The sequence below is a fragment of the Neofelis nebulosa genome, chromosome 1 (assembly GCF_028018385.1).
Source record: "Neofelis nebulosa isolate mNeoNeb1 chromosome 1, mNeoNeb1.pri, whole genome shotgun sequence".
NCBI lineage: Eukaryota > Metazoa > Chordata > Mammalia > Carnivora > Felidae > Neofelis > Neofelis nebulosa.
In genome coordinates, this window is record NC_080782.1 from 216,509,205 (window position 1) to 216,528,445 (window position 19,241).

General features: G+C 39.4%; 1 protein-coding gene across 1 annotated transcript in view; it reads right to left on the minus strand.

Annotated features, from left to right (window-relative positions):
- Window positions 1-1,713: 1,713 nt before the first annotated feature.
- Window positions 1,714-19,241, minus strand: part of ENOX1 (ecto-NOX disulfide-thiol exchanger 1) — a 579,844-nt gene continuing 562,316 nt past the window's right edge. Inside the window, exon 20 of the mRNA XM_058684407.1 lies at window positions 1,714-2,101. Within this exon, the coding sequence (XP_058540390.1) occupies window positions 2,084-2,101 (18 nt within the window). The 3' untranslated portion in view covers window positions 1,714-2,083. The remainder of the gene's footprint in view (window positions 2,102-19,241) is intronic.

A 19,241-nucleotide genomic window follows, 5' to 3' on the forward strand; every position in this document is an offset into this window, starting at 1 on the left:
AATGTTTAAATCAGATTTTCAGGAAAAGCATATTATTCTCCATCCAATCTAAAGGAATCAAGGGTAAAGATAGCTTTCCCAAAGAAGAAGAAATTTGCATCAAGACAGCCACATAGAAATTCTGCCTGAGTTTCCAGCCCGCTGGCCTGCTCTGCAGTTTTCAGTGGCAAGATGGCAACATCACCCTGAATTACTTGCCCATTGACCTGCCCTACAAATTTTGAATTTGCTAGCCTCCATAATTACATGGCCTTCTTCTCTTTCTCTCTCCATGTATGTGTCCCCTTTGTATTGGTTCTGTTACTTCGGAGAGCTCTGGGCCACTAGATGCACTTGGTTAATACCGAACTCTCTCATTTCTTTCAAAGAACCAGCAGGTGAGCAAAGCATTCCAGAACTTGTCCAGTCCTGCCTTGGAGTAGCGGAGTGATCGTGGTCAAGTTACAAACATCTCTGTGCATCTGTTTACTCAGCCTTTAAATAGGGATAAAGAGCCTTTCCCCATCACCTAGAGAGGGGTCCACACAGTGTTGTCCTGAGTTTCTGTCATAAGTTAAAGGGAAACTTTGACAATGTCCAGAGCCCTTGAGGTCCTACAGATGAAGGAGGAGGAAGTCCTGAAATTTCTTGCAGCAGGAAGCCTGCTCAGATGGCACCAACCTTGACTTCCAGGTATCTACAAAAGGATATCTGCATATGGCATCTGCACCATAAATCTGAAGACAGCCTGGGAGAAGCTCTGCGGGCAGCTCGTGCCATTGTTGCCATTGAAAACCCGATGTCGTGTCACATCCTCCAGGAGTACTGGCCAGTGGGTTGTACTCAAGTTGGCTGCTGCCCCTGGAGCCACTCCTGTTGCTGGCCGCTTCACTCCTGGAAACTTCCATAACCGGATCCAGGCAGCTTTCTGGAGCCGAGACTTCTGGTGGTTACTGCTCCCAGCACAATCCTAGTGTGTACTGTTCAGCTGGTGGCAATAAAAGGTTAGGGGTCATACTGCTTTTTCCGGAGACAGCAGACTCAAATGTAGTTTAGATAATGCCTGCAAGACAAAGTATTTCATCGAATGCCTCGTGTGGTGCTGTGGTTGCTGCTGTACCCAAACCAGACATTAGATCATAGAGTTGGAAATGATTTTGAGACTAGTTCACCTTATTGCCTCAGCACGAGGTGAGGTAAAGCCAAGATGGATTCCATGACAGTAAAATAGCTTTCCTGACAAAGTGACCTTGTTTCCGCTGTTCCGTTGGTGCTTTCTGTGTGGTCTCCTATTGCTCGAAGTTTTATCTCCTTAGTTAGAGAGCAAGGTTAGAGCGTCCCAGGGCTCTAGGTTCTCCCTTTTTTGGGCCTCCTGCCAGTCCTAACAAAGGGCAAGCCGTCAGGAAAGAAAGGTTTAATAAAGGAAAGTTACCACCTAGCTTAACGTAGTCCAACAGGCTGACAACCTAAAAAAAAAAAAAATTAGGACAGGAAGAAGAAAACCATCCTCAGTGATGAATGTTCTAAAATTAGTGTCTGCAGCACAGGTATTGTATTTCCTCAGAATATTAATATGCCCTCACTGGAATACATCATCGAGACTTCACTGGAAAATTAGAAAGGGCAAGGGAAGAGTTTCAGGCTGGAAGGATATTTTGAATATCTTAAGTGATTGAAATAAACAGATGAAAAAATGAATCTGTTATGTTCAGGACCAGATTAATGACAAGGCAGTAAGTTTTAGGTCATTTTTATGGTGGCAGATGGGAATGCCTCAGAGGATTCTTATGTCCCAGTGAGCTGTTCATCAAAATATTTTCCAGATTCTTGGAGTTACAAGGGAGCAAAAAGAATGGTGTTTCCAATATACTCTATTAAGAAGGTGGTGACCTGCTCAAGATCATGTAGTGGCAAAGCCAGGACTAAAGCAAACATTCTTCAAGTACTAGACTATCGTCATGCGCTGCCTCCCCTGACCTTTGTCATGGTGCCTGACATTCCACCATTGACGGTAGGGAGATAAAAAGATGATGGGTGTGCAGGCAGATATGGATATGCATCCCAGCTTTGCCATTCTCTTTCTGTGGGTCTTGCTGAACTCTTCTTATTTTTCTTTTCTCGTCTAGGAATAGAGAAAATAACTACCACGAGCAGTTTATATTACCGGTGCCATGAAAATTTCTGGGTCACCTAAATCTCTCTATTATAATGTAACTATTACAAGGAGTTTTCGTAACTTGGTATGAATACTTGGATTCAGGGAATACTTGGGTAAGCTGTGTTTGAAAGTTTTGTGTGATTAGTGTGTTTCATGACTAAATGGGTGTGGCAGAGAACAATTAAACCAGGGTAAACAGATAAGGGAATTCTCAGAGTCTTTAATAACTTAATGAGGACTATGACTCACCTGGAAGATATAATACGCAGCGTTTCACAAATTTGTATGACCATAGAACCCTTTTTTTGGAACATCTTAAAGCATCTGTGGGACATTGGTTTTCATAGAAGACGGTTTGGGAACGATGGTAGGTTGACTATATTGATGATCTCACCCCTTGTTTCTGAACCCAGTCATTAACTTATTTTGGCCAATCAGTTGTGAGTGAGTGTTGGTTCAAGCAAAGAGTTGGAAAGTACATTGAGGCTTGCTATCTTGCTGCTCATAATAATTACCTTTTTAATAATCAATTACCTTTTTTAAAATTTAAATCCAAGTTAAAGTACAGTGTAATCATTATTTCAGGAGTAGAATTCAGTGGTTCATCACTTATATATGACACCCAGTGCTCATCCCAACAAGTGTCCTCCATAGTGTCTCTTGCCCATTTGGCCCCTCCCCCTACCCAACACCCCTCCAACAACCCTCAGTTTGTTCCCTGTATTGAAGACTCTCTTATGGTTTGCCTCCCTCTCTCTTTCTATCTTATTTTTCCTTCCCTTCCCCTATGTTCATCTGTTTTGCTTCTTAAATTCCACATATGAGTGAAATCATATGAATTTATTTTTCTCTGACTGACTTCACTTAGTGTCATACACTCTAGTTCCATCCATATTATTGCAAATGGCAAAATTTCATTCTTTCTGATCGCCGAGTAATATTCCATTGTGTGTGTATACACACACACACACACACACACACACACACACACACATCTTTTTTTAAATAGATTAATTCATTTTTAATTATTATTTTTAATTTACATCCAAGTTAGTTAACATATGTTGTAATTATGATTTCAGGAATAGAATTTAGTGATTTATTACTTATGTATGACACCCAGCGCTCATCCCAACAAGTGTCCTCAGTACCCCTTGCCCATTTAGTTCATCCCCGCACCCAAGACCCCTCCAGCAACCCTCAGTTTATATTTAAGTCTCTTATGGTTTGTCCACCTCCCTGTTTTTATATTATTTTTCCTTCCCTTCCTTTATGTTCATATTTTTTGTATCTTAAATTCCATATGAGTGAAGTCATATGATACTTGTCTTTCTCTGACTAATTTTGCTTGGCATAATACCCTCTAGTTCCATCCATGTTGCTGCAAATGGCAGGATTTCATTCTTTTTAGTTGCCGAGTAATATTCCATTACATATTTATATATATACCACAACTTCTTTATCCGTTCATCAGTCAATGGACATTTGGGCTCTTTCCAAACTTTGGCTATTTTGACAGTGCTGCTATAAACATTGGGTGCATGTGCCCCTTTGAATCAGCATTTTTGTGTCCTTTGGATAAATACATAGTAGTGCAATTGCTGGGTCATAGGGTAGTTCTATTTTTAATTTTTTAAGGAACCTCCATACTGCTTTCCAGAGTGGCTGTACCAGTTTGCATTCCCATCAGCAGCAAAATTATTCCCTTTCTCCTCATTCTCACCAACATCTGTGGTTTCCTGAGTTGTTCATTAGGGCAATTCTGACAGGTGTGAGGTGGTATCTCATTGTGGTTTTGATTTGTATTCCCTGATGATGAGTGATGTTGAGCATCTTTTCATGTGTCTGTTAGCCATCTGGATGTCTTCTTTGGAAAAGTGTCTATTCATGTCTTCTGCCCATTTCTTCTCTGGATGATATTTTTGTGTGTTGAGTTTGATAAGCTCCTTATAGATTTTGGATGCTAACCCTTCATCTGGTACGTCATTTGCAAATGTCTTCTCCCATTCTGTCGGCTTTTAGTTTTGTTGAGTGTTTCCTTTGCTGTGCAGAGGCTTTTTATCTTGATGAGGTCCCAATAGTTCGTGTTTGTTTTTGTTTTCCTTGCCTCCAGAGACCTGTCTAGTAAGAAGTTGCTCTGGCCAAGGTCAAAGAGGTTTTTGCCTATTTTCTCCTCTAGGATTTTGATGGTTTTCTGTCTTACATTTAGGTCTTGCATCCGTTTTGAATTTATTTTTGTGTCTGGTGTAAGAAAGTGGTCCAGGCTCATTCTTTTGCACATTGCTGTCCAGTTTTCCTAACACCATTTGCCGAAGAGACTGTCTTTTTTCAGTTGGATATTCTTTCCTGCTTTGTCAAAAATGAGTTGACCATATAGCTGTGGGTCCATTTCTGGATTTTCTATTCTGTACCTTTGATCTATGTGCTCATTTTTGTGCCAATACCATAGCTATCTTGATGATTACAGATTTGTAATACAGTTTGAAGTTTGGAATTGTGATGCATCCAGCTTTGGTTTTCTTTTTCAACATTACTTTGGCTATTCGGGTCATTTATGGTTCCATACAAATATTAGAATTGTTTGTTCTAGGTCTGCGAAGAATTCTGGTATTACTTGGAAAGGGATTGCATTGAAGATGTACGTTACTTTGGGTAGCATCGACATTTTAACAATATTTGTTTGTTCAATCCATGAGTATGGAATGTTTTTCCATTTCTTTGCACCTTTTTCAGTTTCTTTCATAAGCTTTCTCTAGTTTTCAGTGTATAAATCTTTTACCCCTTTGGTTAAGTTTATTCCTAGGTATTTTATGGTGTTTGGTGCAATTGTAAATGTGATCAATTCCTTGATTTCTCTTTCTGCTGCTTTATTATCGGTGTATGGAAATGCTACAGATTTCTGTACATTGATTTTATATTCTGCAACTTTGCTGAATTCATGTATCAGTTCTAACAGTTTTTTGGTGGAGTCGTTTGGGTTTTACACATAGAATATTATGTTGTCTGTGAAGAGTGAATGTTTTGACTTCTTCCTTGCCAATTTGAAAGCCTTCTATTTCTTTTTGTTGTGTGATTGCTGAGGCTTGGACTTCCAACACTGTGTTGAACAACAGTGGGAGAGTGGACATCCCTGTTGTGTTCCTGACCTTAGGGGGAAAGCTCTCAGTTTTTCCCTTTGAGGATGATATTAGCTGTGGGTCTTTTATATATGGCATTTATGATCTTGAGGTATGTTCCTTCTACCCCCGCTTTCTTGAGGGCTTTTATCAAGAAAGGATGCTGTATTTTGTCAAATCCTTTTTCTTCTTCTTTTTTTAAAATTTTATTTATTTTTTTATTTTAGAGAGAGAGAGAGAGAGAATGAAGGGGGAGGGGAGCAGAGGGAGAGAGAGAGAATCTCAAGCAGGCTCCACGCTCAGCACAGAGCCCGATGTGGGGCTCAATCCCAGGACCCTGGAATCATGATCCGAGCTGAAATCAAGAGTTGGACGCTCAACTGACTAAGCCACCCAGGCGCCCCTCAAATGTTTTTTTCTACATGTATTGAGAAGATCATGTGGTTCTTATCCTTTTGTTTTTTATTAATGTGTGTATCACATTGATTGGTATGTGGATATAGAACCAATCCTACAGCCCAGGAATAAACCCCACTTGATCATGGTGAATAATTCTTTTAATGTATTATTGGAACCAGTTTGGTAGTATTTTGTTGAGAATTTTTGCATCCATGTTCATCAGGGAAATTGGTTTGTAGTTTTCCTTTTAAGTGGGGTCTTTGTCTGGTTTTGGAATCAAGATAATGCTGGCCTCATAGAATGAGTTTGGAAGTTTTCCTTCCACTTCTATTTTTTGGAACAACTTCAAAAGAATAGGTGCTAACTCTGCTTTAAATGGTGGTAGAATTCCCCTGGAAAGCCATCTGGCCCTGGATTTCTGTTTGTTGGGAAATTTTGATTACTGATTCAATTTCTTTAATGGTTATGGGTCTGTTCAAATATTCTATTTCTTCCTGTTTCAGTTTTGGTAGGTTTTATGTTTCTAGGAATGTGTTTATTTCTTCCAGATTACCAATTTGTTGGGATATAATTGCTCATAATATTCTCTAATTATTGTTTGTATTTCTGTGGTGTTGTTTGTGATCTCTCCCCTTTCATTCATGATTTTATTTATTTGGGTCATTACATTTTTCTTTTTGATAAATCTGGCTAGGGGTTTATCAATTTTGTTAATTCTTTCAAAGAACCAGCTCCTGGTTTTATTGATCTGGTGTGTTGTTTTGATTTCGATATCATTGATTTCTGCTCTCATCTTTTTTGTTTCTCTTCTTCTGATGACTTTGGGCTTTATTTGCTGTTTGTTTTCCAGTTCCTTTAGGTATAAGGTTAGGTTGTGTACCTAAGACATTTCTTCCTTCTTTAGGAAGGCCTGGATTACTACACACTTCCCTCTTATGACTGCCTTTGCTGCTTCCCAGAGGTTTTGGACTGTTGTGTTTTCATTTTCATTCGTTTCCATGTACTTTTTAATTTCCTCTTTAATTTCTTGGTTAATCCACTTATTCTTTAGTCGGATGTTCTTTAATCTCCAAGTATTTGTGGTCTTTCCAAATTTTTTCTTGTAGTTGATTTCAAGTTTCATAGCGTTGTGGTCTGAAAATATACATAGTATGATATCAATCTTTTTGTATTTGTTGAGGGTTGATTTGTGACCCAGGATGTGATCTATTCTGGAGAATGTTCCATGTGCACTTGAGAAGAATGCATATTCTGCTGATTTAGGATGAAATATTCTGTGTATAGCTGTCAGGTCCATCCAGTTCAGTGTGTCATTCAAAGCCATTGTTTCCTTGTTGATTTTCTGCTTAGATCTGTCCATTTCTGTATGTGGGATGTTGAAATCCCCTATTATTATGATATTGTTTTAAATTTCTTTATGTTTGTGATTAATTGATTTATATATTTTGGTTTTCCAAGTTGGGGGCATAAATATTTACAATGTTAGATCTTCTTGGTGGATAGACCTCTTAATTATGATATAATGCTCATCTTCATCTCTTGTTACAGTCTTTGTTTTAAAATCTAGTTTGTCTGATAAAAGTATGACTACTCCGGCTGTCTTTTGGCATCCACTAGCATGATCGATGGTTCTCCATCCCCTTAATTTCAATCTGCAGGTGTCTTTAGGTCTCAAATGAGTCTCTTGTAAGCAGCAGATATATGGGTCTTGTTTCTTATCCATTCTTATACCCTATGTCTTTTGATTGGAGCATTTAGTCCATTTACATTTAGAGTGATTATTAAAAGATGAATTTAGTGCCATCGTGTGGCCTATAGACTTTGTGTTTCTGGTGATGTTCTCTGGTCCTTTCTATGCTTTGTTGCTTTTGGTCTTTTTTTTTCTCCACTCAAAGAGTCCCTCTTAAAATTTCTTGCAGGGCTGGTTTAGTGGTCACAAACTCCTTTAGTTTTTGTTTGTCTGGGAAACTCTTTATCTTTCATTCTACTTTGAATGATAGCCTTGCTGGATAAAGAATTTTAGACTGCATATTCTTCCAATTCAGCACATTGAATATATCCTGCCACTCCCTTGTGGTCTGCCAAGTTTCTGTGGACAGATCTGCTGTGAACCTGATCTGTCTTTCCTTATAGGTTAAGGACTTTTTCCCCTTGCTGCTTTCATAATTTTTTCCTTGTCCGTGTATTTTGTGAATTTGACTATGATATTCCTTGGTGATGGTCAGTTTTTGTTGAGTCTAATGTGAGTTCTCTGTACTTCTTAGATTTTGATGTCTGTGTCCTTCCTCAGATTAGCAAAGTTTTCAACTATAATTTGCTCACATAAACCTTCTGCTCCTTTTTCTCTCTCTTCATCTTTTGGGACTCCTATGATATGAATATTATCCCTTTTCAATAAGTCACTGAGTTCTCTAAGTCTGAGTTATCTTCTGTCTTGTCATTTTGGAGGAAGAAAAAAATAATAAAAAATAAAAATTAAAAAGTTAAAAAGAAAACAAAATAAAACCAAATAAAGGAAGCTGGATTAGTCTGCTTGTTGAAAGAAGCCTATCTTGATGGAATAGAGAAAAAAGAGAAAGGGAAGAATAAAAAAGGTTAAAGAAGTTGAAAAATTTTAAAAATTAATAGTAAAATAGAATCAAAAAAGAAAATAAAAGTGAATTAAAAATTTAAAAATAAAAAAATAAAAAGAAATTTGCTCTTTCTGTATTCAAGAAAGAGAAAAAGAAAGAATAAAGGAAGAAAACAATGTAAGCAAAAACAGAAGCCAAGAAAACGAACAAATAAAGGATCCAGCAAACACAGAAGCCCCAGTGAAGTTACCTCCAGTTTCCTCTAGAACTGAAACTTTGAAACACTGTTGTCCTTAGACTAAGCAGGTGGAGGGATTTGTGCTGGTCTTCTGGGGAACGTGCCTGGAGGGTGTAGTTGGGCGGGGCTTTGTGTAATGGCTCCATTCTCCATTTGGTGGCACTGCTAAGCTTACTGGGATGGGTGTGTATGCACGCTCAGTGCGTGCATGGTAATGGTGAAAATGGCCTCACCTAGCTCCCTAGTCTCTGGTGCGGGACCTTTGCCCTCTTGCCGACCCACAATCAAGCATCCCTTCTTTGTCTCAGGCCTCTCTCCACTCCCCGGCTCTACTCTATCCATGTCCAAGCTGTCTGCCTGCCAGGTGGTGCCTCCCTCCAGAGTTTTATCTCAGATGGGATTATGTTTCAAAACCCCACACTTCATAGACCCTTGCAGCTTGAACCCATGCCACCTCTCTGGGAGAGGGTCTTGCTGAGCAATGGCCAGGTGCCAGCTTGCCCTGGATACGTTCACGTGATCATGCGATGGCAGAGGTTCAGAGTTTATGGCAAATCACAGTACACAGTTGGTGCCAGGGTTCACTGCACTCTGGTGTCTTTGTCCCAATACTAGCAAACATGGCTGCTCTCCAAGGTCCACGAGGACCTTGGCACACAGGGAAGCCACATGGCCTCTACCAACTGCACTTCAAGCAGGGGAACCACTCTCCCTGTGTGGCACACGGACTCTTCAGATAGCCTTTCCCAATCCTGCGGATTTGCCCTACTTCCCCACCAGAGCACCGCCAGGTACTGAGCTCTGAACCTTCAGACTCTGCTGTATTGAAACTCTGCTCTTTCTCCTGTCAGTAAGTTTGGGGAACAGATTTCTTGCCTGGTTCCCTGCAAGTGTTTTCACTCTCTCTTCAGCTACTTTTGGGGGAGTGCTTTTCTTGGGCGACCCCAATGCATCGCACTCTCCCCCTTTCTCTCTGTCCTCTCTCTGTGAAAACAGCTCCCTACCCTCTGCAGCTCCATGGCTTTTCTCTCCCCCAGTTCACCTCTCTGCACTGTGTGTAGTACATTATCTCATTTAAAAAGAAGAGGAATGGAAACCACATAAGAGGCACTAGTTTATAGCAACTCAACGTCTGGCCTTGCAAATGCCACCAGGACCACCAATTCAGAGGAGTGGAATGTTCCTTGCTTAGGCCTTAGTTCTCCCTGAGAGTGACCGTCCAATCCATTGTTTTCTGTAGCTCTGTGCTGTACCAGCTGAGGTATCTTTACTTTTCTCCCATGCTTAGCTCTTTCTGTGTGCTTTGAATGGTGTTCTCAGTCTGCTTCCTACTTGTGGAAATGGAAAGCTCAGGGGTTTTCTTGACATTTTGGACAGTCTCAGTTTCTTTTAATATAAATTGGTGAGACTTTTGGCAATACAGTACCCTCAATATTTGTTGTGGGTTTCTTATAAATCTGATAAGCCAAAAGCAACACCTACAATATGGTTAGAGCTCTATCTCTCTCAAAACTTAATCAGTTATGTGGACAAGTCAGGTTGCTGTGGGGCAGTACTCTTTAGATTTGTAGCAGCCTTTTTGTCTAGCTTACAGGATCTGCTAGGTTCTTCTTTATTTCTTTCAGGGGTTGTAATAAAAAGCCTTAAAGATAAATATTTAATTAGATACTTGCCCCAGGATGTATTTTACTTTGAGAATTTTTTGCTAACTGGAAGGCTAGAGGTGAGAAACAATTTTATTTTCCAGCCAAGAAGTTCTGTCTCGTTATGGTCCCTCTAAATATGCTTAAACACTGTCACTTATTTCTCTAACCCTTCTCTTTGTTGTAGAACCTTATCGATATATGGGTAGTAAGAGCCACTGATACTTTGAACATTCTGCCTGGAAATGTTACTGCTTAAATCCTGAATGTCCCTAATATATTTTCTATCTTCTGAAGGATCACCTGTGGTGGTGGTTTTACCAATTTTCTTCTCTGCTGCTACATAACCCATGTCATTTTTGCATCTTTTTGGAGCAGTTTTCTTACTGCTTTTCTAGCCTCTGTCCACTGCCTACTCTCAAAGCCAGTGCCACATTTTTTAGTCTTGGTTATAACAGTACCCTGATTCTAAATAATTTCTGTGTTAGTTATCTGTTGCTGCAAATAATGCTATATAACAAGTCAACCCCCAAAACTCAGTAGCTTAACACAACCACTGATTTAACTCCAGTCTACGGATGAGCAATTGAAGATGAATTGCAGTTCTTGTCTTTGATATGTTCTGTTGAACCATTAGCTGGCTTTCAGCTAATCTAGGATGGCCTTGGCTTGCCCCCTTACCTAAAATAGCTCATCCTCCCATGGGCTAGTCCAACTGTGTTCTCATAGCTGTGTCATAGTGCAAGAGTGTTCAAACCCAGTAATGCAAGTGGGCATAAAAACAGGCACGTGCTTGTTGAGCCTCTGCCAACACCTCTTTGCCAAAGCAGGGCAAATGACCAAATCTAGAGGTAGATTACATAGTTACAGGGAAAGAGGTGTGAGTACAGATTGGCCATTAAATGGGGCCTGTTAATAAACTCCATCTCCTTGGGATTATGTCTGTGAAAGTATTGGAATCTCCCAGAACAGGGCTCGCTGATGTCCTCATTGGCTAGCTGTCTCAGTTTCTTTGCCTTTTCTGGCTCCTTTATAAATTTATTTGAAATATTTTCAAATCTACCTACATTTCTTGCCAGTATTCTCTTTTTAAAGTAAGTTCCCTATGTTTATTACCTACAGGGTTGAGTGGCATCTTCTCTTACTTGTCATAGTTGAAGAGTGAATAGCTGATCGATATAGAAAGAAGAGAGGAAAGAACCTGAGGGGAAAAAATGATTGCCAAAAGCAGAGGGGTTTGAGTGTCAGTGAAGCGAATGTGCGTAAACGTGGCTACCTGCGTGTACATTTACATTGTGTGTACACAAATTTTCATTAGTGTGCATGTGTATGAATATATACATATCTGTACACGTGTGCATTAGGGCATGTATATATGCATGGGATAAGTGTTATTCCCAGTTTATTAAAAAATACCACTGCACTTGATCTGATAAATCAGTGAGACAGTGAGACAGTGAGACGAATACTCATGGGGCAAAGCCCAATGGTAAAAGAAGGAAATATGAAATAGGAGTCAAAGGGTTATAAAAACAAAGCAGGTGTTTCTACATGTCCAGATTTGAAAAATTCCAAATGGCAGTTATGAGCAGTTTCTCACGCCTTCTCCCCCTATGTCCTTCTTTAAACCTGGATGGTAGGGAAATATGGGCAATACACCCATGTTGCTGCCCTCCTGTAATCCATGAAACAGAGTAGCACAAGATAGATTTTCTCTCTTTGGTTTTCCCACCAAGATGTCCCATCCTTATTGGAGATAGAAGATTGGGGACAAGATATCTTGTCCTTTCTATGTCTCAAGAGTGGAATGTTCTATTTCCTCTGAAATACTTTATATTTGAGAAAACACACCAGGTTCGTCTTTGCCAAGGCTCTCTTCCAAGAGGCCTGGTTTGAGTTAGGAACTTTACTGGTTATTCATTCATTTCACGAGAGCCTGAAATCTCCCAGGGAGGCCATGGGAATCTGCAGTCCTCTGGAAGTCTAGGTTCTAGTTCTGCACAGTCCACCGGGCTCTTGGGACCATGGGGGGATTTCCTGTTACAGTGTATTAAAATATTTGTTATTCCAGAGAGGACTCAGGAAGCTGATTCTATTGGATATGTCAGTGGTAACCTCTAAAAGGAAATAGTTTTCAATTGGCAGTGGCCTGTGTGAGGCTCTGAGTTTGAACACTTTTGCTAGAAGAGTTTTATAATCTTAGGTGACCTAGTAAGACCTAGTCAATGGATACAATTACAAAAAGACTCTATGAGATAGGTGTTACTATTATCCCTATTTCAGAGATTAAGTCACTATGATTACTCACTGGGGCGGATTCCAGAAAAAAATGCTCTTGAATACCTCACTAGACTGTGTCTACGCCCAGGTGATCTACCCCTTCCATGACCAAAAGTCTGGAAGCCTCATTTGCCAGCCCCTAAGAGTAAGCAGCAATACAAAATACTTGACTACAGACTGGCACAGATTTCATTGTCTTTCCTTTGCTACCTATAGTTACCAGACCCAGCAGCCCAAAGCCTTTTCTTTGGCATGCTTTGAACCAAAGTTACCTTTATCTGCTCAAGGAACAGATAATGAGGTGCAAAACCTTATTCCGTCCTAGCTCGGGTTAGAAATTGACAAATATCCTAAGAATTCATAGCACTTCCTGTGTGAAACTTGATTTACTATGATTGTAAGTCATAAAAATGATGCATGACTTGTTGATTTGATGTAACAATCAATGTCTATTTAATAAACGGCCCACAATGGTTTTCATACATTATCTCCACCTGAAGACAGTGTTTGATTTTCCAGCCCATACTTCACATTCTAGCTCAAAAATACTAGAGAAACAAATCCTCACTTATGCATAAACATATTCAAAGGCAAAAGATTTATTTATTGATGAGAGCTTCAAATTGACCAATTTTTAGCTTTTTCTTCTGAAAAGAAGAAAGCTTTCCAAGAAGAGATTGCTACCAGATGTAGTGGATTACACAGCACTTGCTCAGCTATGAAACGCAGATGAAATGGAATATTCTGGTTTCTGATTCAGCCCTATTCTTATCTACACATAGCTCTTCTTAAGTGAACTTGACAGTGTTGTGGGCTGATATTAAGATAGACGACTTTAGTAAACAAGAAAAAGGGTTTCTTTCCCTACAATAGCAAATGGACTTTATAATAGAAATTTCTTTGTGCCGGGGAAGATATTACAATTTTCAGCACACAATAAATATATTTGCTAGACAAAAAAATGCATTTCATTACATGCAATGCACTTTCTATTGTACATTAACCACTTTTTTGCTTTGTGTAGAAAAGTACCATTTTCTACTGTAAAATGTCTGCAATTTATTTTTATAAGTCTGTTTTTCGCATGGAGGAAGAACATTCCATTACATAACCCTGTACTGATAAATTATATACGAGGCAAAATGTGTAGTATAAACATCTGAGCTTTATTGTTTGAGGGTCTATTCAGTTCTGAGAGCAGACCGTTAAAATCTTAGACCAGAACGGCTGATTTTATTAACAACCAGTCTGTAATTAGTAGGTTTACTGGAGTCATTTACTTTGATATTTTCAGCAACCATAATACATGTGTAGGTTCTCTAAAATAATACTATTGCATGCTTCAGCTACACCCATAATTTTTCCTGATAATGCTTCTGCTGGGTTAAAAAAAAACATAATTAATACTTTATTTAATCCTTGTATACTGTATACCTAGTTGACCACCATTCAAAACGGCACTTGCCCAGAGTGCTTTAGTTTCTTCACAGTTGAATGTATTTGACCCTGATTACTGTTTCCTGGAAATATCCCAAATAAGTAAAAAAGCAGCTGCAATAAAGAATTCCTGCTCTACATTTTCTTTGTGCTAAGGGTCACTGTGACTGTGACTGCCCGTTGGCCTGTAAGAGTTATGAAAGCCTCGTGGCGCCTAGGTGGCTCAGTTGGTTAAGCGTCCAACTTCATTGGGCTCAGGTCATGATCTTACAGTTTGTGAGTTTGAGCCCCGTGTCAGGCTCTGTGCTGATAGCCCCCTCTCTGCCCCTCCTGGAGCCCTCTCTCTGCCCCTCCTCCTCCCCTGCCCACACTCTGTCTTTTTCTCTCTCTCAAAAATAAACAAACAAAAGTTATAGAAGTCTTTGCGGGTTAGAGAATTAGAATTATTTTGCTTATGTCAGTCTTATACTTGCGCATATATAATGGACTATTTGTGGGGATGATGCTTGTCTTTATTTTAGTCTGACATTTAGGAACAAACACTTGTTGGCTTAGAAGCACTGATTGTTTGGGGCGCCTGGGTGGCGCAGTCGGTTAAGCGTCCGACTTCAGCCAGGTCACGATCTCGCGGTCCGTGAGTTCGAGCCCCGCGTCGGGCTCTGGGCTGATGGCTCGGAGCCTGGAGCCTGTTTCCGATTCTGTGTCTCCCTCTCTCTCTGCCCCTCCCCCGTTCATGCTCTGTCTGTCTCTGTCCCAAAAATAAATTAAAAAACAAAACAAACACTGACTGTTTTTCCCAAAGGACAGGGTAGCAAGGAAAAGGGCTTGCCTACTTTGCTTGGTTGGAATGGTGTATCTAAAGTACTATTTTTGAAGAAACCAATGCCTTCAGTTGGCCTGCCTCAGCGTTAGGTGCTGTATGCATGCTATCTTGTTTAATCACAAGCAACCTTATGAAGTAGGCTTTAACATTACTGTATCATGAATCTGGGACCATGCTTCACCGTGGTTAAGTTACATGCCTTAATCAGAGGTCCAGTGAATGTTGGGGCCGGGACTTGACCCCAGCACAACCTGAACATTCTCTGACAGAACGCAAGACATTTCCAAATGTTTGAAGCCCAGAAATGAAAATTGAAAACATAAGAAGAAATTGTGAGGTGGTGGAAATACAGGCACAATATTTCTAGTGATCTAATATATAATTCACTAGAATCTGTTTAACTCTGAAATGTTCCTGTTTGGTGTGCTACCCCTAAAAGCACAGGCAGGTCTTAGGGATAACTGTGGGTTAGGCTCCAGACCACTGTAATAAAGTGAATATCACGATCAAGTGAGTCCAATGAATGTTTTGGTTTCCCCGTGCATATAAAAGCTGTGTATGCACTATACTGTAGACTAAGTGGGCAATAGCATGGCGTTTAAACAACAATACACATACCTTAATTAAAAATATTTTATCGCTAAAATATGCTAACCATCATGTGAGCTTTCAGCAAGTCATAATTTTTTTGCTGGTTGACAGTCTTGCCTGATATCAACGGCTGCTGACTGATCAGGGTGCTTGTTGCGGAAGGTTGGGATGGCTATGGCAATTCCTTGAAATGAGACCAGGAAGGTGATCACATCGATTGACTCTTCCTTTCGTGAACGATTTCTCTGCGGCAAGCAACGCCGTCTGATATCCACACTAGGAGTTCTTTCACAGTGGGAACCCGTCTTCTCAAACCCTGCCACAGCTTTATCGACTAAGTTTTGTTGTCATTGCAGCAATCTTCAGAGCATCTTCACAGGGCGTAGGGCCCATCTTAAGAAAACCATTTTCTTTGCTCATCCATAAGAGGCAACTCTTTCTTCATTCGCTCGTGTCACCTTGAGACGGCAGCAATGCGGTCATGTCTTCAGGCTCCACTCCCAACGCTAGTTTCTGTTGCTTTTGCCACCACGTCTGCACTCGCTTTGTCCTCTGAAGTCTTGAACCCCTTTAAAGACATCCTTGAGGGCTGGGAGAACTTCTTCCAAACTCTTGTTAACGTTGGTATTTTGACCTTTTCCCACGGATCACGAATGTTCTTAATAGTGAATCCTTTCCAGGAGGTTTTCAATTGACTTTGCCCAGATCCACCAGAAGAATCACTATTCATGGCAGCTATAATCTTACAAAGTAGAGTTCTTTTTTAAAAAAATTAATGAAAAAATTTTAATTCTAGTATAGTTAACATGCAGTGTTATATTAGTTTCAGGTGTACAACATAGTGATTCAACTCTTCTACACGTTACTCAGTGCTCCTCATGGTAACTGTACTCTTAACCCCCATCACATTTATTTATTTATTTATTTTTAATATATGAATTTTATTGTCAAATTGGTTTCCATACAACACCCAGTGCTCATCCCAAAAGGTGCCCTCCTCAATACCCATCACCCACCCTCCCCGCCCTCCCACCCCCATCAACCCTCAGTTTGTTCTCAGTTTTTAACAGTCTCTTATGCTTTGGTTCTCTCCCACTCTAACCTCTTTTTTTTTTTTTCCCCATCACATTTTTTACCCACCCACCCTACCTCCCCTCTGGCAAGCATCAGTTTATTCTTTATAGTTAAGAGTCTGTTTCTTGGTTTGTCTCTCTCTCTCTCTCTTTTGTTTTCTTTTGCTCATGTGTTGTGTTTCTTAAATTCCATATATGAATGAAATCATATGGTATTTGTCTTTCTCTGATTTATTCTGCTTAGCATTATACTCTCTGGCTCTATTCATATTGTTGCAAATGGCAAGATTTCATTCTGTTCTATGGCTGAATAATATCCAATGATATATATTATATATTATATATTATATATATCATACCTTCTTTATCCATTCATCTGTTGATGGATACTTGGGCTGCTTCCATAGTTTAGCCATTATACATAATTCTGCCGTAAATATAGGGGTGCATGTATCCCTTTGAACTAGGGTTTTTGTATTTGGGAGGTAAATGCCAGTAGTGAATTCATGGATTGGATGGTAGTTCTATTTTTAACTTTATTTTATTTTCATTTTTAACTTTTTGAGGAAGCTCCATACTGTTTTCCAGAGTGGCTGCACCAGTTTGCATTCCCACCAACAGTGCACAAGGACTTCTATTTCTCCACATCCTTTTCAACATTTGTTATTTCTTCTTTTTTGGATTTTAACCATTGTAACAGGTGTGAGGTGATAATTGTAGTTTTGATTTGCATTTCCCCGATGATCAGTGATGTTGAACATCTTTTCCTAGATATGTTGGCCATCTATATTTCTTCTTTTGTCTTCATGTTTTCTGCCCATTTTTTTAGTTGGATTATTTGTTTTTTGGGCATTGCGTTGTATACATTCTTTATATTTTTTGGATACTAACCCTTTATCAGAGATGTCATTCGCATATATCTTCTCTTATTCAATAGGTTGTCTTTCATTTTTTTTGGTGATTTTCTTTGCCGTGCATAAGATTTTTATTTTGACGTCCCAGTAGTTTATTTTTGTTTCTATTTCCCTTGCCTCAGGAAATATATTTAAAAAGAAATTGCTATGACTAGTGTTGGAGAAATTACTGCCTGTGTTCTCTTCTAGGATTTTCATAGTTTCAGGTCTTATATTTAAGTACTTAATTCATTTTGAATTTATCTTTGTGTATGGTGTAAGCTGGGAGCCCAGTTTTATTCTTTTCCATGTATTTGTCCAGTTCTCCCAGCACCATTTGTTGAAGAGTCTATCTTTTCCCCATTGCTTATTTTGCATATTCTTTCGTCATTTGTCATAGATTGACCATATAAGCATAGGTTTATTTGTGGGTTTCTATTCTATTCCATTGATCTGTGTGCCTATTTTCATGCCAGTACCATACTGTCTTGATTACTACAGCTTTGTAGTATAACTTGAAATCTGGAATTGTGATGCCTCCAGGTTTGTTTGTTTGTTTTCTTTTTCAAGATTGTTTTGGCTATTTGAGGTCTTTTGTGGTGCCATAAAATTTTAGGAGTGTTTGTTCTAGTTCTGTGAAAAATGTTGTTGGTATTTTGATAGGGATTGCATTAAATCTGTAGATTGCTTTGGGGAGTGTGGACATTTTAACAATGTTCTTCCAATCCATATGCATGCAATGACTTTCCATCTCTTTGTGTCTTCATTTTCTTTCATAAATGTTTAAGGGTTTTCAGTGGTGCCTGGGTGGCTAGTCAGTTAAGCGTCAGACTCTTGATTTTGGCTAAGGCCACGATCTCGCAGCTTGTGAGTTCAAGCCCTGCGTTCAGCTCTACACCGACAGTGCAGAGACTGTTTGGAATTCTCTCTCTCCCTCTCTCTAACCCCTGACAAAAATAAATAAACTTACATAGACGTTTTATAGTTTTCAGAGCACAGGTCTTTTACCTCCTTGGTTAAGTTTATTCCTAAGTATGTTATTGTTGGTGCAGTTGTAAATGGGATTGTTAATTTTTTTTCTGCTGCTTTATGATTAGTGTATAGAAATGCAACAGATTTAGCCACATGAATTTTGTGTCCTGCAACTTTACTGAATTCATTTATCACTTTTAACAGATTTTTTTTGGTGGAATCTTTAGGGTTTTCTATGTATACTATCATGTCATCTGCAAATAGTGACAGTTTAACTTCTTGTTTTTAATGTTTATTTATTTTTGAGAGACAGAGTGTGAGTGTGAGTGGGAGAGGGGGAGAGAGAGAGAGAGAGAGAGAGAGAGAGAGAGAGAATCTGAAGCAGGCTCCAGGCTTTGAGCTGTCAGCACAGAGTCCAACCTGGGGCTTCAGCCCATGAATTGTGAGATCATGACCTAAGCTGAAGTCAGATGCCTAATTGACTGAGCCACCCAGGTGCCCCCAGTTTAACTTCTTCCTTACCAATTTGGATGCCTTTAATTTCTGGACTAAGTACTAGGCACTTAGGACTTCCAGTACTAAGTCAAATAATAGTGGTAAGAGTGGATATCCCTATCTTGTTCTTGACCTTAGGGAATATGTTCTTTTTGTTTGTTTGTTTTTTGGCTTTTGTTTTGTTGTTGTTGTTGTTTTGTTTTTTGTTTTACCATCGAGCATGATTTAAGCTGTGGGATTTTCATATATGGCTTTTATTCTAATGAGGTACATTCCCCCTAAACCTACTTTGGTCAGATTTTTTATCATGAGTGGATATTGTGCTTTGTCAAGGGCTTTTTCTGCGTCTATTGAAATGATCGTAAGGTTTTTATCCCATCTTTTATTGATGAGGTAGATGTATCACATGGATTGACTTGCAAATATTGAACCACCCTTGCATCCCAGGGATAAATCCTACTTGATCATGGTGAATGATTTTTTTTTTAAATATATCACTGCATTCAGTTTGCTAATATTTTGTTGAGGATTTTTGCATCAAGGTTCATCAGAGATATTGGCCTGCCATTCT